A 14,472-nucleotide genomic window follows, 5' to 3' on the forward strand; every position below is an offset into this window, starting at 1 on the left:
CAAAGTGAAAACACATCCATCATTCTTTTATTCACTTCAGTTCTCGAAATCTGTAACATAAAAATTTTAGTCAAAATTTGATTAGTTCGGGAGGTATAAAGCCGTGGGCCTTTACAAACAACACGTTCGCCCCCATGGCCGCGTGGGTATGTCGTGTTGATTGCTTGAGTGAAAGCAAACACATTTTAGACTGTTTTCTTAATAATCGTGCATTGTCCTCTGTAGGAATGACCTCTGTTGAATAGCATTTACTTTCCGTTCTAGATACATCATGTAACTGCGATGTGCCCGTGCCAATGCACTAACTCTGTCAAAAGGGTCACTGATAAAACCTCCCGTCGGATACATCTCGTGCCCAACCTCGTCTTACCTGGTCGACTTACAGGCTTACAGCTGTTTCTTTAGGGAGGCACATTTGAGATACCGTAGGTTGTCTGCAATGTAACCATCTCCGCCATTTTTTCAGGTCTTTTAATTATCATTTTTGACGAAGGCTTGTTAACAACAAACCCAGAAATACAGTATAAGTAACGTATAATCTGGACGGAGTAGACGTTACGTTTCACTTCTCTTCTTGGTGGTGTATTTTTCTCACCAACGGAGGGCTTGGGACGTTACCGGTGATTTGTACCTCTGGCGACTTCGAGGAGAAACAGATTCAACCCCCCCCCCCATCTTTCCGGGACGCTTGTTCTTTCATACCTTTTGAATCTAAGTGAACCATTCAACTCCACGTCTCTGAGTATCGGTATATCTATTGAATTATGAAGTTCGTCAGACAGTGCACTACCCTGGATTGGGGCCCACAGCGCTCGAATTCGCTGGAAGTATTACGTGATACATAAAGGGCATATGCTCGCACATCGCCATTTAAAGGTAAACGAATGGGGTCGACTTCGCGTGAAGATACTCATGTAGAAGTCGCTTTCGTGCTGGAAATTATCAATCATCTTTGGCGCCGAAAAGTGGCAAAGGTGTAATTGTTCTTTTCGGGTAAGGTTAAAAAGGTTTGGCCGGTCCGGGTCCGGAATGTTCCGTGGAGAAACCACACGGGGTGTTTATGGAGCAGTTACAGTTCCTGCTTCGGGCAGTTCCGAGAGAACTTGTGGCTGGGTCCATGTTTGGACACGGGAATTTCCGACATGGACGGTGACAAATTGAATTGTTTGACAGTGATGGAGCACATTTCTTTCGAATATAAACCGCCAGTAACATGTTGTTAGGGGTTGACAGGCGTATTCCTGTAGGTGGCGATATGTTACATGTTCCTTCGAGTTTTGGGGTCTTGCTTTCGTGTAAATTTCATCAGTTGAGATGAGAAATATTGTGTGAGACTCTTTGACTGTGTTGACGTTGACGTCTTGGGTGGACAATGGAACCGTGTCGGCGTGACTTGGCAAGCCTCTTGCAATGCAATGTACTGAGGTCTTCGAGGGAAAAAGCCTGATCAGATCAGAGATTATTTCATCCACAACACACAACCTCGGAGAAGTAAGCCTTAAGAGGATCGGAATGGGGATTAGGGCATATGGCTAAGCATAAATCGCCTTCTTTGGGGATTGGTGATGATTAAGGACTCTATAGTGTGGGTGGTTGGCTCACCGGAACACGGCTGTGTTTTTTTTAAGGGGGGGGGAAGAGAGGGGACACAGCCGTCCCATTTATTGTGGTTGAGGCTTTGGCCTCGATTTAGTCATTTTACAGCAAGACATAAAAGTGGAATTAGGGGAGGGTAGCCTGGCCATTCATGTGCAGAGCCTCGCCACGTGTGGTGTTTTCCCGGTCGTGTCGAGGTGCATGTACTCGTTGACATGGCCCTTTGAGTGGAGATTCCATTTTCAATTTTTTTTTTCTCACACTCTGGGCAAACCTCCACTGCGCTATTATCCTGATAATTTCCTGCGCTGACAAGCCATGAAAGCCACGGCTCATTGAAGACATCTGTCTTTTCATGATGTGGTGCTCAACCAAAACTACAGTTTGTGCGCTCAGCTGAGATGTCTTAGAGAATCGAACTTCTTGAACCTTGGGGAGAATTCTGAAGATTGAATCGACACCTTGTACATTTTATCGCTTGAAAAGATACCCCCTTGTAATTGCTTTGATAAAAGTGCACGTGTGTGGACTGTGTAAGAAAAATTACGCGAGCTATTATTTGCTGTCTTGTGTTTCCCAACCAGACTCGGGTAAGAGACCGTCTCGTGCGATGCATACTGATGTCTATGCAGTGTACATGTACATTAATACTCATGCCTGTAATACAGTGACTCTATCTCTCTGATAATAGCGCACTGTTTCTTTCCTTGTTTGGCCCACAAAACAACTTGTATGAAACTGAGTTAATACATTTCCGGATTCTAAAGGGAAGGACTTCAATTCTGCTGGGTGATGTAATGGAGGAATAATTGCACTAGGTACGTACGGCACGCCGGACTTTGGGGACATAAAAACGAGATCATGGCACTACGTGGGAAAGGCGCTTGCCGTCATAGACGTCACTGGCAAGCCGTCTGTGCTCTTTGTATAATTATATCTCGCTTTATCGGCATTGTCAAAATGTGCTCAAAAAGAAGAAAAACTCCCTGACCAATGCAGTGTGTCCCCGATCAGTCTGCATTTTAGGAAAAGGAAAAACCTCCAGGGGCCAGTTATTTTGTGCTTAGTGTTACGTAGTATGTGAATGTAACAGTGTTCGTATTGTGATACACACACGACCCTTAGGGGGCGTAAGTCGGAAGCGCCGAATTCTCTTCGCATGGAAGGGTGACAATGAGTGAACCTTCTTGTTTATTTTTCATTTGGGCGGCTGCTCTGCTAATCTAAAGTACAGAGTGGGTGCCAAAACAAGGTTAGCCGGGGTGCACCCATACTTCCTCCAAGAATGGGGGAGGGGGTCGAGGAAAGCTAAAACTGTACCTAATAAATTCCCCCAAATCCAAAAGCATGTTGTTTTTTATCATTGATTAAACAGAGCAAGCAACCAATGTTAGCGCAAAATCAGAGACCATTCGCGATTGTCAGCAGCACAATTAGGCGTTGGCATTTTAATCGATGAGTTGTTTACGTACAATCCACCGAACTGCATTGACCGGTTATTGGTAAGCCTTCACTGCCTGTGGTTGAATGCTTTTGCTCACATCAAAGACAAAAATATAATCGTGATAAACATGCGTTTGCTTCATGTCACACAGTTTGCACTCCATGTACCTTGCAATAATTAAACGAGATCTAGGGTGAGCCTGCCCAAGATGCAACAATCCCTTCACATCGATACATCTCGTAAAACACGTAATAGCTTGACGATTGACAGATACCGATGTATTAATTGAGTTTGCTTTGCCAATTACAATAAGTCTCACTAGCCTAAAGCAAGGTCAGATCGGTTAAAAAGGTGCCTCCGGGATAGGCATCACCTTGTAAAATCCCAGTCACCATAAAATCTCCTATGCGACAAAAATACCGAATATTCAAGAGTAAAATAAGAGTGATGCTGTATTTATTTTAAGGTTGGCTAAATTGCTAAGATTATTATAAGTTTGTCGAGATAAGACACGATTTGAAAGATGTCCGGCATAGTAGTCAAAGCTGTGGTGTTTAGCGAATAACAAACAAGAGGCGATTATTTCAATTTCGTTTGAATTTTGCTCCAGGTAACGATGGCGACCAAGGATGCGGCGAGGTTAGCATGCGCGGACGCGAACCCAATCATCGATGGGCGGAAGGCCAACGTCAATCTGGCCATAATTGGTGCCAAGCCAAGGAACAACGCTACACAAAACAGTAAGTGTTCATAGGCAAGTGGCGGTTAGGGTATGATTCCTAGAATGAGGATCGCACGTGTGTTCGTGAGCCCAAGAGTTAATGTTCTCACGAACATTACTTTCACAAAGGTACATGTACGCTGGCATGAACACCCGTCAGTTTGATTTCCCTAAATAAAGTTTGACGTAGGTGTTACAGGTCACGTGCTGCTCTTCTAATTGTCTTCCGAGCAATGGAAACGTATTTTTAAAAATCACCACACGATTGAGGTTATTGAAAACACCGCTCTTTTTTTCACTGAAATGAGATTTCTGCGTAAATTCCTGAAGCTAGGTTGGATCCAAAAGTCCCTTCATCTAAACTCAGGTAACGCGAGACACTGACAGAGCTTCGATTTGTTTTTCTTCTCAAAGAATCCATTTTGTTTTCATTCTGTCCCGCTGCCGTGATGCATCCTGTCCGGGTGGAAAGAACTTTACCAGTCAGGTTTGCAATCACGTACCAGACACTCAAGGATTTTCGTTATGCATGAGTTGATAAATTCGAACGGGGAGTAAACACCAAAGCTTGATGAGCCTGGAGTGGCACGTGGCCAAGCATTGCAACCTGGGAGAACTCAACACACTCATCATGCAAATTTTACAACAGATAACATTTAGCCTACTTGGTATGTATGTATGTAATTATTGAAAATAGGACCATGAAACTCTCACCAGGTCGTTACATTCCAAGTAGACGGCATACTGGTACCTTTTAAAAGCTCCTTTTAATCTGTGACCTAGGTGGGACTATAACCATGGAACCGAAGCCCACAAGTTAGCAGAAAACTGCCTTCTTTTGTGGTGTGTAGATGCAACAACTTAGGTGACACAGGAATTTGGTTCCGACTGGTTGCTTTCAAGAGAGCTAGTCCTCAATTCGATACTCGTTTTGTAATCATTTGTTGGGCGTTCACCAGAGATTAGGTTTTAGTTCTCACCGTAAGCCTTTCTTTTCTTCTCGTTGCCGTGAGATCTGAAGCGTGTAAAAAATTCCAAAATAATTTTGAATGGCGTATAACGTGTTACCGCACATGAGAATGCAGAAGTAGCCGTGAAACTGGCAAGGCCGTTTTAGTCCGTTATTAACTGTCGGGTGTGACGTAAACACATTCAAATCCAGCAACCTTTCATGGTTGTCTGAGAGCTATACAGTACCCACAAACGACGTAAAAGTCTCCTTGTTCAACACAGTATCGTGTACCTCCCATGACCTCTAGTTGTTTCCTGAAGACATTTTCACGAGGTGCCAACGACAGCTCAGGATTGTCGAAGAACCGGAAACTTGTGCTCAAGACCAGCCGTTTCTTTACATTTTGAAGCAGGAATGGCACATTTTGTATTTTACATACATATAGTGTGGCTTCACAAGCGACATTAATTCTCCAGAAACTTCAAATGTAGGTTTTTAAGAACTTGTGAATGAATTTAAACATACGTTTGTGTATCGGGGAATGTTTAAGGGTTATCCCTGAAGGACGGACGCTATATGCCTAATCCTGCATTCCAAGAAATGTTGATTTCCCACGAACCTCAAACAAAAACTCGTTACTAAAGGAGAGCCAAACACGGCCCTCCTATTGCATTCACCCTCGTTCAACCGGATCAGTTGTTAGTTCGGCGTGCCTGCGTTGCCATGGCAGCCGACGTTCCGCCATTATACGATTGACCTTTGACCTCTCGAAGGCCCTGGGAGGTAATGCGGAACCAGGCGCGCCAGATTTTTTAAAGGAAACTTCCTAGTACGGTCGGGGTTGAAAACTAAGCTGGTGCAACGCCAGTAACGAAGATCCATGGCTCTCTGACGCTGTATAAGCCAGACACGTTCAATTTGAAAAAAAAAAGCTCATGAGTATGCAGAAGCCTTCATGTAATGTCTGTTACGCTTGGACTGGGTACGGCTAGGTAGTCCCGCCAGAAACTATGACACTGATAGAAGTTACGTCATTGAAGTACGGAGTGCTCAGTGTCATCCGGGCTATTCAACTATGACGGTAACAACCTTGGTACGATCCATACTTACTCTTGCTAATGGCGTTTTTCCACAGTGGACGCAATTCCGGTTGAAGATGCATATACAACCTGTGGAGGTCATTCACTGTCTTCGAAATGATATGGCAAGCTAAATTGATAACTATGTTGCATAATTAAATAGATGTTTATGCTCGTAACAGGAACACTTCATGCAGGAAATACATGTATATGTAATCTGAGTGTACTCACTTCGGACGGACGAGGTCAACTATTCGGACCCCAGCGCACATCCTCCGAACGACGCTTGAAAGACTGCCCATTTTGTCAGACAAATTGTATGACATTGTTCCACCTAATGTTGTCCCAAGTGAATAGGCGGATGCTGTTTTGCACCCTGGCATGGTTGAGCCACCTGAGGAATTCAACCCGCCAGTTTCAACGTTTGGCTGTAAAACCGCTGGCAGTCGACAGCTAATTGATGTGGTAACACCACAACCTCGTTCAACAACTATTATAAATCACCCCTCTACGTGCAAAATAAAGATGACGTATCAAGACCCAGCCCCGATCCCCGTGTGACCCGAAATATTGTCACGTCGAACGCCGAGCTAATAAACAAAATAAACAGGAGCAATTGTTTACGCTTAATGCATGTGTAATGTACCCTACACGATTGTGTCTCTCCTTTTAACTGCTATAAATCCAGCGCTGGCCTTAATGGCCGCCATATTTTCTTCAGAAGCTCTGAACTTACCAGTGATATTTCTTCCCCGTTTGTTTGACTATTTAATTTAGACGAGTGTTAGAATAACAAAGAACTTGGGCACAGATGATGAAGCGCTTTCCGTACAAAAAAGTGTGTTAGGGAAGCTTGTTACTGATCTTTCAGCAGGTGTCTTATGCGCAAAGGAAACAAAATGGGAATGCTCCCGATTGTTCATTTTCTGGTAGGCAGATCATCCCAAAGTACAGTATTAAGAAAACCTTTTGGCTGCCAATGTTTGGTACATCTAGCTCATACTTGAAAATTCTTTTTGAATTTTTGCGTTAGCGTGTCATGCTTAAGTTCCTCGATATTTATTCCAAGTCAGACGGCCTACGTATACTAAAAGCATAGAAGTACGTTGTCGAAGTCACATTCATGTTCATGTAATGAATAACAGTTTGTTATTTTTTAAGTTAAGATCGTATAACGCGTGCACAACTAATCTGAGGCAGGAAATAGAAAACCAAATGGCGCACCAAGTATATGCGCTCAGAAGCATTATGTTGCAGTCGTAACAGAGCATTGTAGAGCGACCACAAAGCAGCCAACAGCTGAATCGTATCAATGCATGTTTGGATGTGACCGTTAATTCCAGCATGCCTGTATGGCTGTACCTTGCGATCTTGCAGAATCGTTGCCGAACTTTTTTTTATGGTTTGGCTTAAAGTAGGTTGCCCCCGCCGGCATCGTCGTCAAATGTCATGAATGATGGTGATCTTGAGTTTCTTATGGGTAAACTGTGTGAAGCTATCAAGGCATGTATTGAAAAGGGACATTTTATCTTCAGGCCTACGTGCGTCGCGTCCGATTCTTGCAGATAGAGCGGCTATAAATTTGTATCATTTATTAAAGTGTCCGATTTTGCTACTCCTACGCTTCTTTTCTTTCTTTGAATATGGAAATGCGGATAAATTATTGGAATAAGGTGTTACTGTCTATCCTACGAAAGGACAGCCGTTTTGCAGACTCTGAGTGGGGCAAGCGACGAGGATGTGCTCGCAGCATAATTCGGATGGCAGTAATGTCAAAGGTTGAAGTAGAGCCCCAAAATTAAAATCTTCCGTGTTGCATCAGGAAGAAAAGCGAGAAAGTTCCAGCTTTTGTTTTTAAGCACGTACAGCAGAACAACTTATAACACTGTTCGCATTTTCAAGGGGAAACAAACAGTCTAAGGATCCTGTGGATGTTTACTTAAGCAATTTCCTAATATTTTTCTTCTCCTAAAAATGCATGTGCCTTTATGGTGGAGAACAAAGCCGTACAAATGATCGCAACTGTGGGAACAGTTTGCACACCCGTCGGGAACCAAGTAAATAAAGGTCGGGCGGCCTTGCCGTGGTTTGGAGAAACCCGTAGGCTACGGTTTATGAGCCAGCATGCAGTGACAGGGGGAAAAGGGGATTGTCACCAGAAGCATTGCTCGTGCAAGCCGCACCAGTTTTTTTCGCGTGTAAATAACGAGTTCTCACACGTAAATAATAGGGTTTAAGTAGACATAAGACACCCCAAATAAGATTACACGCGTGTTATGTACCCTGAAATTATAGTTGGAACGTATTTTCGGAGCGTTTTGTGTACCGTAACCAGGTAGAGTCTGACTGCGAAAATGTATTGTTTGCTTTGGACCTACATCAAGTCACAACACGGTGAGCGCAACGGGTGTGCTTAATGCGAAAGGACGTTCACAATTGCCGAACAATGTACATTTGGAGCCGCCGATTGTTGTAACTTGGTAAAGGCACGAAGGCCTTGTTTTGCTGACAAGACTTTCCCTACAGCATGCGACACTATAGCTCACAAAGATTGCATAACGATTATTGTGCAGACCTCACAGCATCCCAAGGGCAAAGAGTCTCATGCAGGCCGATTCGTCTACACCAATTTCTACTGTAATTTACTTACTCGTCGACATGTTCTCTAGGCTCTAAACACGACCTCTTGGAAGGAAATTTGAGGTCCTCTTCCTGGAGAATGTCCGTGTTCATCAAGATATTGGCTGTTTCTGAAGGTGTGGCTGCCACCGGCTGTAGCTATTACCATTACCACTTGTATTATTCCCATAATACGTAACCGGATAAGTCGCTCACGGCCTTCGTTGCATATAAATTTTTACCACGGGTTTCGCACGTGCAGTCGATAGCAAGTACCAACACAAAAACAAATTGATGCGATCGCGAAGTGGTGGCGTCAAAGGAAGGGGAGTCATTTCCACTTCTCCTCGTGTCGAATTTCGCAGCAAATGTTCGGAGACGTCAAATTCATTTTGGATTGTGTAGATACTGAACTAGCATTGTTCAATAAGAAAAAAACTACTTTTGTACACGACTAAGCGTCTTTGATAATTTGCTAAACCTCCGTTAACGTTTTCGAGAAGTGCATGACATTTTTATTCAAGCAATGTCAGCCTCCAGCAACGTAGCTTCAGCTCAGACTTCTTAGAAACCTAGTAATAATTGTCGCGAATTAAACACGAGTATGTCGGTGAAAAACCAGAAAGGTTGCCCACAGACAGTGTGAAACATTTTCAGAGATGCTAACTGCATGCGACACAGACATTGGCTGACGGCTTGCTCAACTTTGCCAGTCCCAGACGCATCCTATTCTGCGCTCATTACTACAACATAGATGTGAAACATTTGGTTCAATCTTTTCCAATTCATGCCATTTCATATTTTCAATACAGCAGCAGAGCAGATCCAGTTAGCCATCGCCAGACAACAGCAGGTCAACTTAGCCCATCACCATGCTGGCCACGCGATACCCGCCATTTCCACTCCATTTGGGTAAGTTGTAGCCTCGAGTTCACAGTCTCATGCCATTTCGTCTAGGGACGTCAGAAAATTACGAATGTAAAATGCACGTCTTTAAACTATGGTGTACCCAAGGTCTTGCTTTTTTGTCTTAAAGTTAGATTGTTTGGTTGTCCGAACATTTTGATTTAGGTTAGTCTTTTCTATCAAGAGGAATACGGTATGCAGTGTGTAATTATGAATATTCATGAACGATAAGGATGACATTTCTTCCTATGAACTGGATAGTAGGGTTCACATCAGTGTTGTAGTCAAGACCTCACAAGACCAGACTCGAGACCATGCACGAGACCATTCAGAAGACCCTTCACATGTAAAAAGCTCGTGAATTCAGACTGGAGGTCTTGTGTTGGTCTTGTGAGAGGCCTCGTCTTGTTGGATTTTGTGATGGTCATAAGAGGTCTCTAGTACAACACTCGTTCGTGTAAGTCGCGAAATTTTCATGAAACAAATTGATCAATGCCGTTCCGAGAGAAGCAGAAAATTTTCTCACGAGTCACCACTCGAAACCAACTGTGTTTTAACAACGATATACACAATGAGAAGTAAGCATGTTTCCCAACAGCCTTAATGTAGCAGAAATCAACGTTTGGAGCGCCGATTGAACCTCAGGCTTTATTTCTTTATTCGACTTCAAATAACAAAATCCATATCCTGGCTACACGAGATAGAAATTGACAACATAATGTCTCAGTAGCTTGAAAGAAGGCACATGGGCATTCCGTCGTAACCATTGGTTCTTTTGTTTTGTTTTCTTTTCATTGTAAGACGATTGACGTTTGTGGAGCTGATAAAATGCCTCCTGTATATGATTGTGTGCAAAGTAGTAAATGTTACACCGTCTGCACATTGTTAAAGGATGTAAAGAGTATCTCATCTGAATTTTTTCAATGTCACCTTGACCTAGGCCTACTTCCACTAAATTAATCAGATGTCACATTCCAGTGAAAAGAAATTGAACACTGCTTATCAATTTATTTTGTATATTGTCCTGACTGTAATACCTGAATTGTCTTGAAATTGTGTTTATCAAAATGATAACTTTTTCAAATTTGGAAAACTTTGCTAGTTTAAAGGTTGCAAAGATAGAAGTCACGTTACCACAGCTATCTACTTTAGATAGCAAACTAACTTGATGAACTACCCACCTCTTTCTTAGTCGCCGTTAATTTCTCTGATTTTGTTGACGTACTCCGTTATTATGTGCAATAAATCTGTCTTTGCTTTCATGGCTTTTATTCCGTAGGCTTATAACTTAAAATAAGACCAGCAACAGCCTCGCATTGGAGAGTTTTTCTCCCGCGGTACTAGTGAAAGTCAGAAGTCATAGCCAAGATGGCGTCTGAGCTGGAATCGCTGAAATTCTCAATTTTTTAAAGGTTGGACCAGTGAGATGTTGTGAAGTTATTTGATTTTTTTGTGACGGTTCGTGGCCTGGGTTTGTTTCTTTTTTTTCACGGAGTGTAGTGGGAATGATATCTTGTGTCTGTAGCAACGAAATTTATTTTGGTAAAGTTTAGTGACACTTTCACAACAGCGCCTTTTGCAAAAGAAGTTTCAAAGTGACTTGATTTTGTTCAAATAGATGCAGTGATCAAATTGCGCTGTTTGGAGCTGAATGACCATTATCATACCGTAGGGCTAAAGCATGGTTTGAAAACAGCAATTAATTCATTTTGGTTTTTGGTTTTCTTTGATTGATTTAACTGTCATCATTTTATGCAGTGCACCAAACAAATTTGATTTGCAGTGTCTGAATCTGATTGAAGTTTAATTAATCTCAAATTGTTGTGGAATGAGAAGGGACCTGTTAACAGAACACATTGTCCAACGGAAAGTTAATTTTCGTGGTAGACAAACAATTTCAAGCCGAAGCCCAAAGCTTTTCGCTGTAATAGTTTTACATCCAATGAAAAATTTCGGACTAATTGTTTCCTTCACTATCGTTTTCCCTTGGTTTTTGCCCTTCTTTTCTACTTCTTGAATATCTTTCTTGTCTCATTATTTATCTTTACCATTAAAAAGATTTGTGCTGGATTCTTTAATATCTCTATCGTTTATAAAATGTTATTACATCAAAAGCCCAATAAACAGCATATCTCTTCGTCAACAAGTGCTGATGAAAAGTCAAGCAATTTTAAATCATCGATTTTTATCTATCTTACAAATGCCTGTATTGATTACAGAATGACCGATAGCAGTGATCTGCCAGCTTACAGGACACACCACATTCACAAAATAATCCCCATTGACCTCGCCCATCGATCAATAGTCGACCATAATGCATCTGTATCGACTGGTATCGATCAATTGGGCCAGCAGACACTCGAGCCGCGTCACTATATAAAATACGTGTTTGTCGTCCAGGAGAGATTATCTTTTGAAAAGCTCTGAAAAGCAGTTATTGTGAGCTGCCTGATCAGAGCCGGCGAACTTTTATGTTACCTGATGGATTAGACTGTCGTTGATGAATAATTGACAAAAAGTCGTCCGGTTTCGCCTGGGATGAACCAAGGATATTGACGTTTGGATTTTAACTTTACCTTCGACTTGTAACAATGGAACCATTTAGGCATAGTCAAATGTTAAGACTGTCATTCGATATTAACCTTGAATGGCTTAATACTCACGTAAAGGTCTTATCAATTCCAAAAGGTTTCAGTACTTCCTAAATGTTAAAATATTGCACTGCATATACACTGTACGTGTTAAAAATTACGCGTATATTAGGCCGTGTCCGAAACGGGCTTCCGGAGCTACGGCTAGGTCTACTGTCTACGCGTCTCCACGCATTTCCAATTGAGTGAAGCCCTAGACCTAGCTCTAGACAAGAGATTCGGATGCAGCCTTAGTTACTTTGAAACTGTTAACATCAGGAGCAATATGTACGTTTTGTTCATACATTTGTTGCACATACATGTACATTTCTAAATTGGCCATCCAAATTGGCTAATCGAATAAAAAAGTAGGAAGTTGGAAGGATACTTTCAGAAACAAATCAAACAGTTGTAGGCCTACTAGAGACTGCAGTTTTTCTTTGAAGGGTACCCATTGATTTTTCTTGAGGTAATATCTCCTCTGAAAAATGACAAAAGCTGAAGCGATGACGTCCATTCTACAAATTGTCTTGTTGATGAAGATCCAACTTGATATACACTTATGTCATCGGTCAGAAAGGATATCTCGGCAGCTGCAACCGCGGTCTGTGATAAATCTCAATTTGAACGAAATACAACCCTCGTCAGTATTTTAATAGGATCTGACGGTGCGATAAGTCATTTAGCGAAGTCACGGTCATGGAACCCGGGGACCTGACTACACTGTGTAAATGAAGTTGAACTCTGAATTTTGACGACTCAGTGCACTCTCCAGTGTCATTAACCTTGTTGGTATGTTTTTGTGGGTGGATTTGGCAGTTCAGTTTTAGGCGGGAGAAAAGGGTCATATAGAGATAGTGCAGGGCATATTTTAAAAATGGAAATGAGCCAGTTGAACATTACAGATTTATGTTACTGTCACTTCCCGCACTTCATTGCAAAGCTCAATAAAATCCTGAATTTGGTTGATAATTCCACAAGAAAAAAGTGATTGAATGTGAATTTAGTGTAATTGTAAGAGGCAAAATGTTGGTATCGGGAGCCACTCATGCGGTAAATGAGATTAATGGCTTCTGTTCTAATGTGCTGATGCAACTTTTATCGGAGTATTTAATGGGAAGTCATTTTTTAACATTCATATTTGCTCTTGAAATGCGCTTGAAAAGATTGAATCATTTGAGATTTAAGTAAAAAGGTTAGCAAATTTGATGTTCATATAGGCCCATACAATTACATGAAGATATTCACAGAGGATTAAATTGGTGTTAACATTTTGTTAAACATCGTGCATGAACTTGCGGCTTGACTCTCAAACACTATGTGACAACGGCTGTTTAGTATACCTTTTGAATGCACAGTGAAAAAAATCTTTCAAATTCCGTTCAATCGAATTAGTGTAACGTTTGAGCAATTCTTACATATCTGTTGACAGGTATTGTTTGAAAATTACTTCCGTAGGCCCCTTTTTATTCTGTTAACGTCGGATGTTTAAGGGAATCTCCCTCCCAACTAAAACCCAAACCTAATATACAAGCCTTTGTAACAGCTGAAGCAACTAAAAAGATACAACGTGAATAGTTTGTCCTGAAGCTTATTGCAATTTGTTTGTAGTATTGGACCGGATGGAGAGATCTCATTTGAGATAAGGCTTTAATCTGTCAGTTGTCCTGCATGTCGCCCAATTTCAGACAACCTTAAGAAGCTGCCCGCGTGCTTGCAAATCCATTCATCCTTCCCTTGCCAATGCAACATGACTGGCTTTGACCTCGAGGAAAGCCAGCCCCGAGCCGCAGCAGGCTGTGGATTATTGTGTTCCACGGCTGCCCTTTCCGGCTCTGTTCCTCCCGTTGGTGTGGGCATAACCCCTGCTACGTCATCCACGTGGCTCGTTCTAGCCCTCCCCAGGTCGGCGTACGCCAGAATTACGTTCTCACAGCCAGGGGTCAGGCATTCTCTTCCATTTCTTGCTGGCCTCAAACTGTGCCCGTTGGCCTGTTTTCAATCTCCTAGCATTCATCAGTATACACACTCAACACACACAGGCCCTCGTCCCACGCTAGGCATGCTTTCCACTCCATCGATCCTGTTTCTTACCATATAAGGCAATTCAGCTGGCACGTGGCTAGAATTTTGAGTCCAATTAAGAAGGGGGAATTCCTCGAGAAGTGGGCTGAAAATCTCCTCAATGATTGATCAGGACATGTTTTCCTATACGTTGCCTGGCCGGTGATTTGAGAAATTTTGGAGCGATTGTGTGGATTTGGTTGTTTTCTTGTATCACTCAGTCATGGTGTACCATGCAATGGTATCAGGCAAACTTGGAGAGAGACGACAGAGTTTGTATGTAATGATCAGATAATCCAGACACCTATGTGCGGTGCATGTTGTCGATCATAGGTGTTAAGTCACAAATACCCTGTAAGCCGTCTCAGAGAATGTTGAAGACGTTCACGGCACCAGGCATCGGCACAGTCATGTGTACCTTGGTGTGAGTGGAATTTAACCGCCAACCTTTCACCTTGCCA

At 42.3% G+C, this 14,472-nt stretch overlaps 1 protein-coding gene across 4 annotated transcripts in view; it reads left to right on the forward strand.

Annotated features, from left to right (window-relative positions):
- LOC110986708 (RNA-binding protein 38-like) overlaps positions 1 to 14,472 on the forward strand; it is a 53,959-nt gene that overhangs the window by 2,423 nt on the left and 37,064 nt on the right. For 2 of the 4 annotated variants that reach the window (XM_022248828.2, XM_087133079.1), the window contains exons 2-3: positions 3,651 to 3,780; positions 9,227 to 9,323. In XM_022248828.2, the coding sequence (XP_022104520.1) occupies positions 3,651 to 3,780; positions 9,227 to 9,323 (227 nt within the window). Of the gene's footprint in view, positions 1 to 3,650; positions 3,781 to 9,223; positions 9,324 to 14,472 lie in introns of all 4 variants that reach the window. The other 2 variants (XM_022248827.2, XM_022248829.2) reach the window with 1 other exon arrangement.

The sequence above is a fragment of the Acanthaster planci genome, linkage group LG02 (genome assembly GCF_054643075.1).
Source record: "Acanthaster planci isolate LZ-2023a linkage group LG02, COTS_SCS, whole genome shotgun sequence".
NCBI classification, from domain to species: domain Eukaryota; kingdom Metazoa; phylum Echinodermata; class Asteroidea; order Valvatida; family Acanthasteridae; genus Acanthaster; species Acanthaster planci.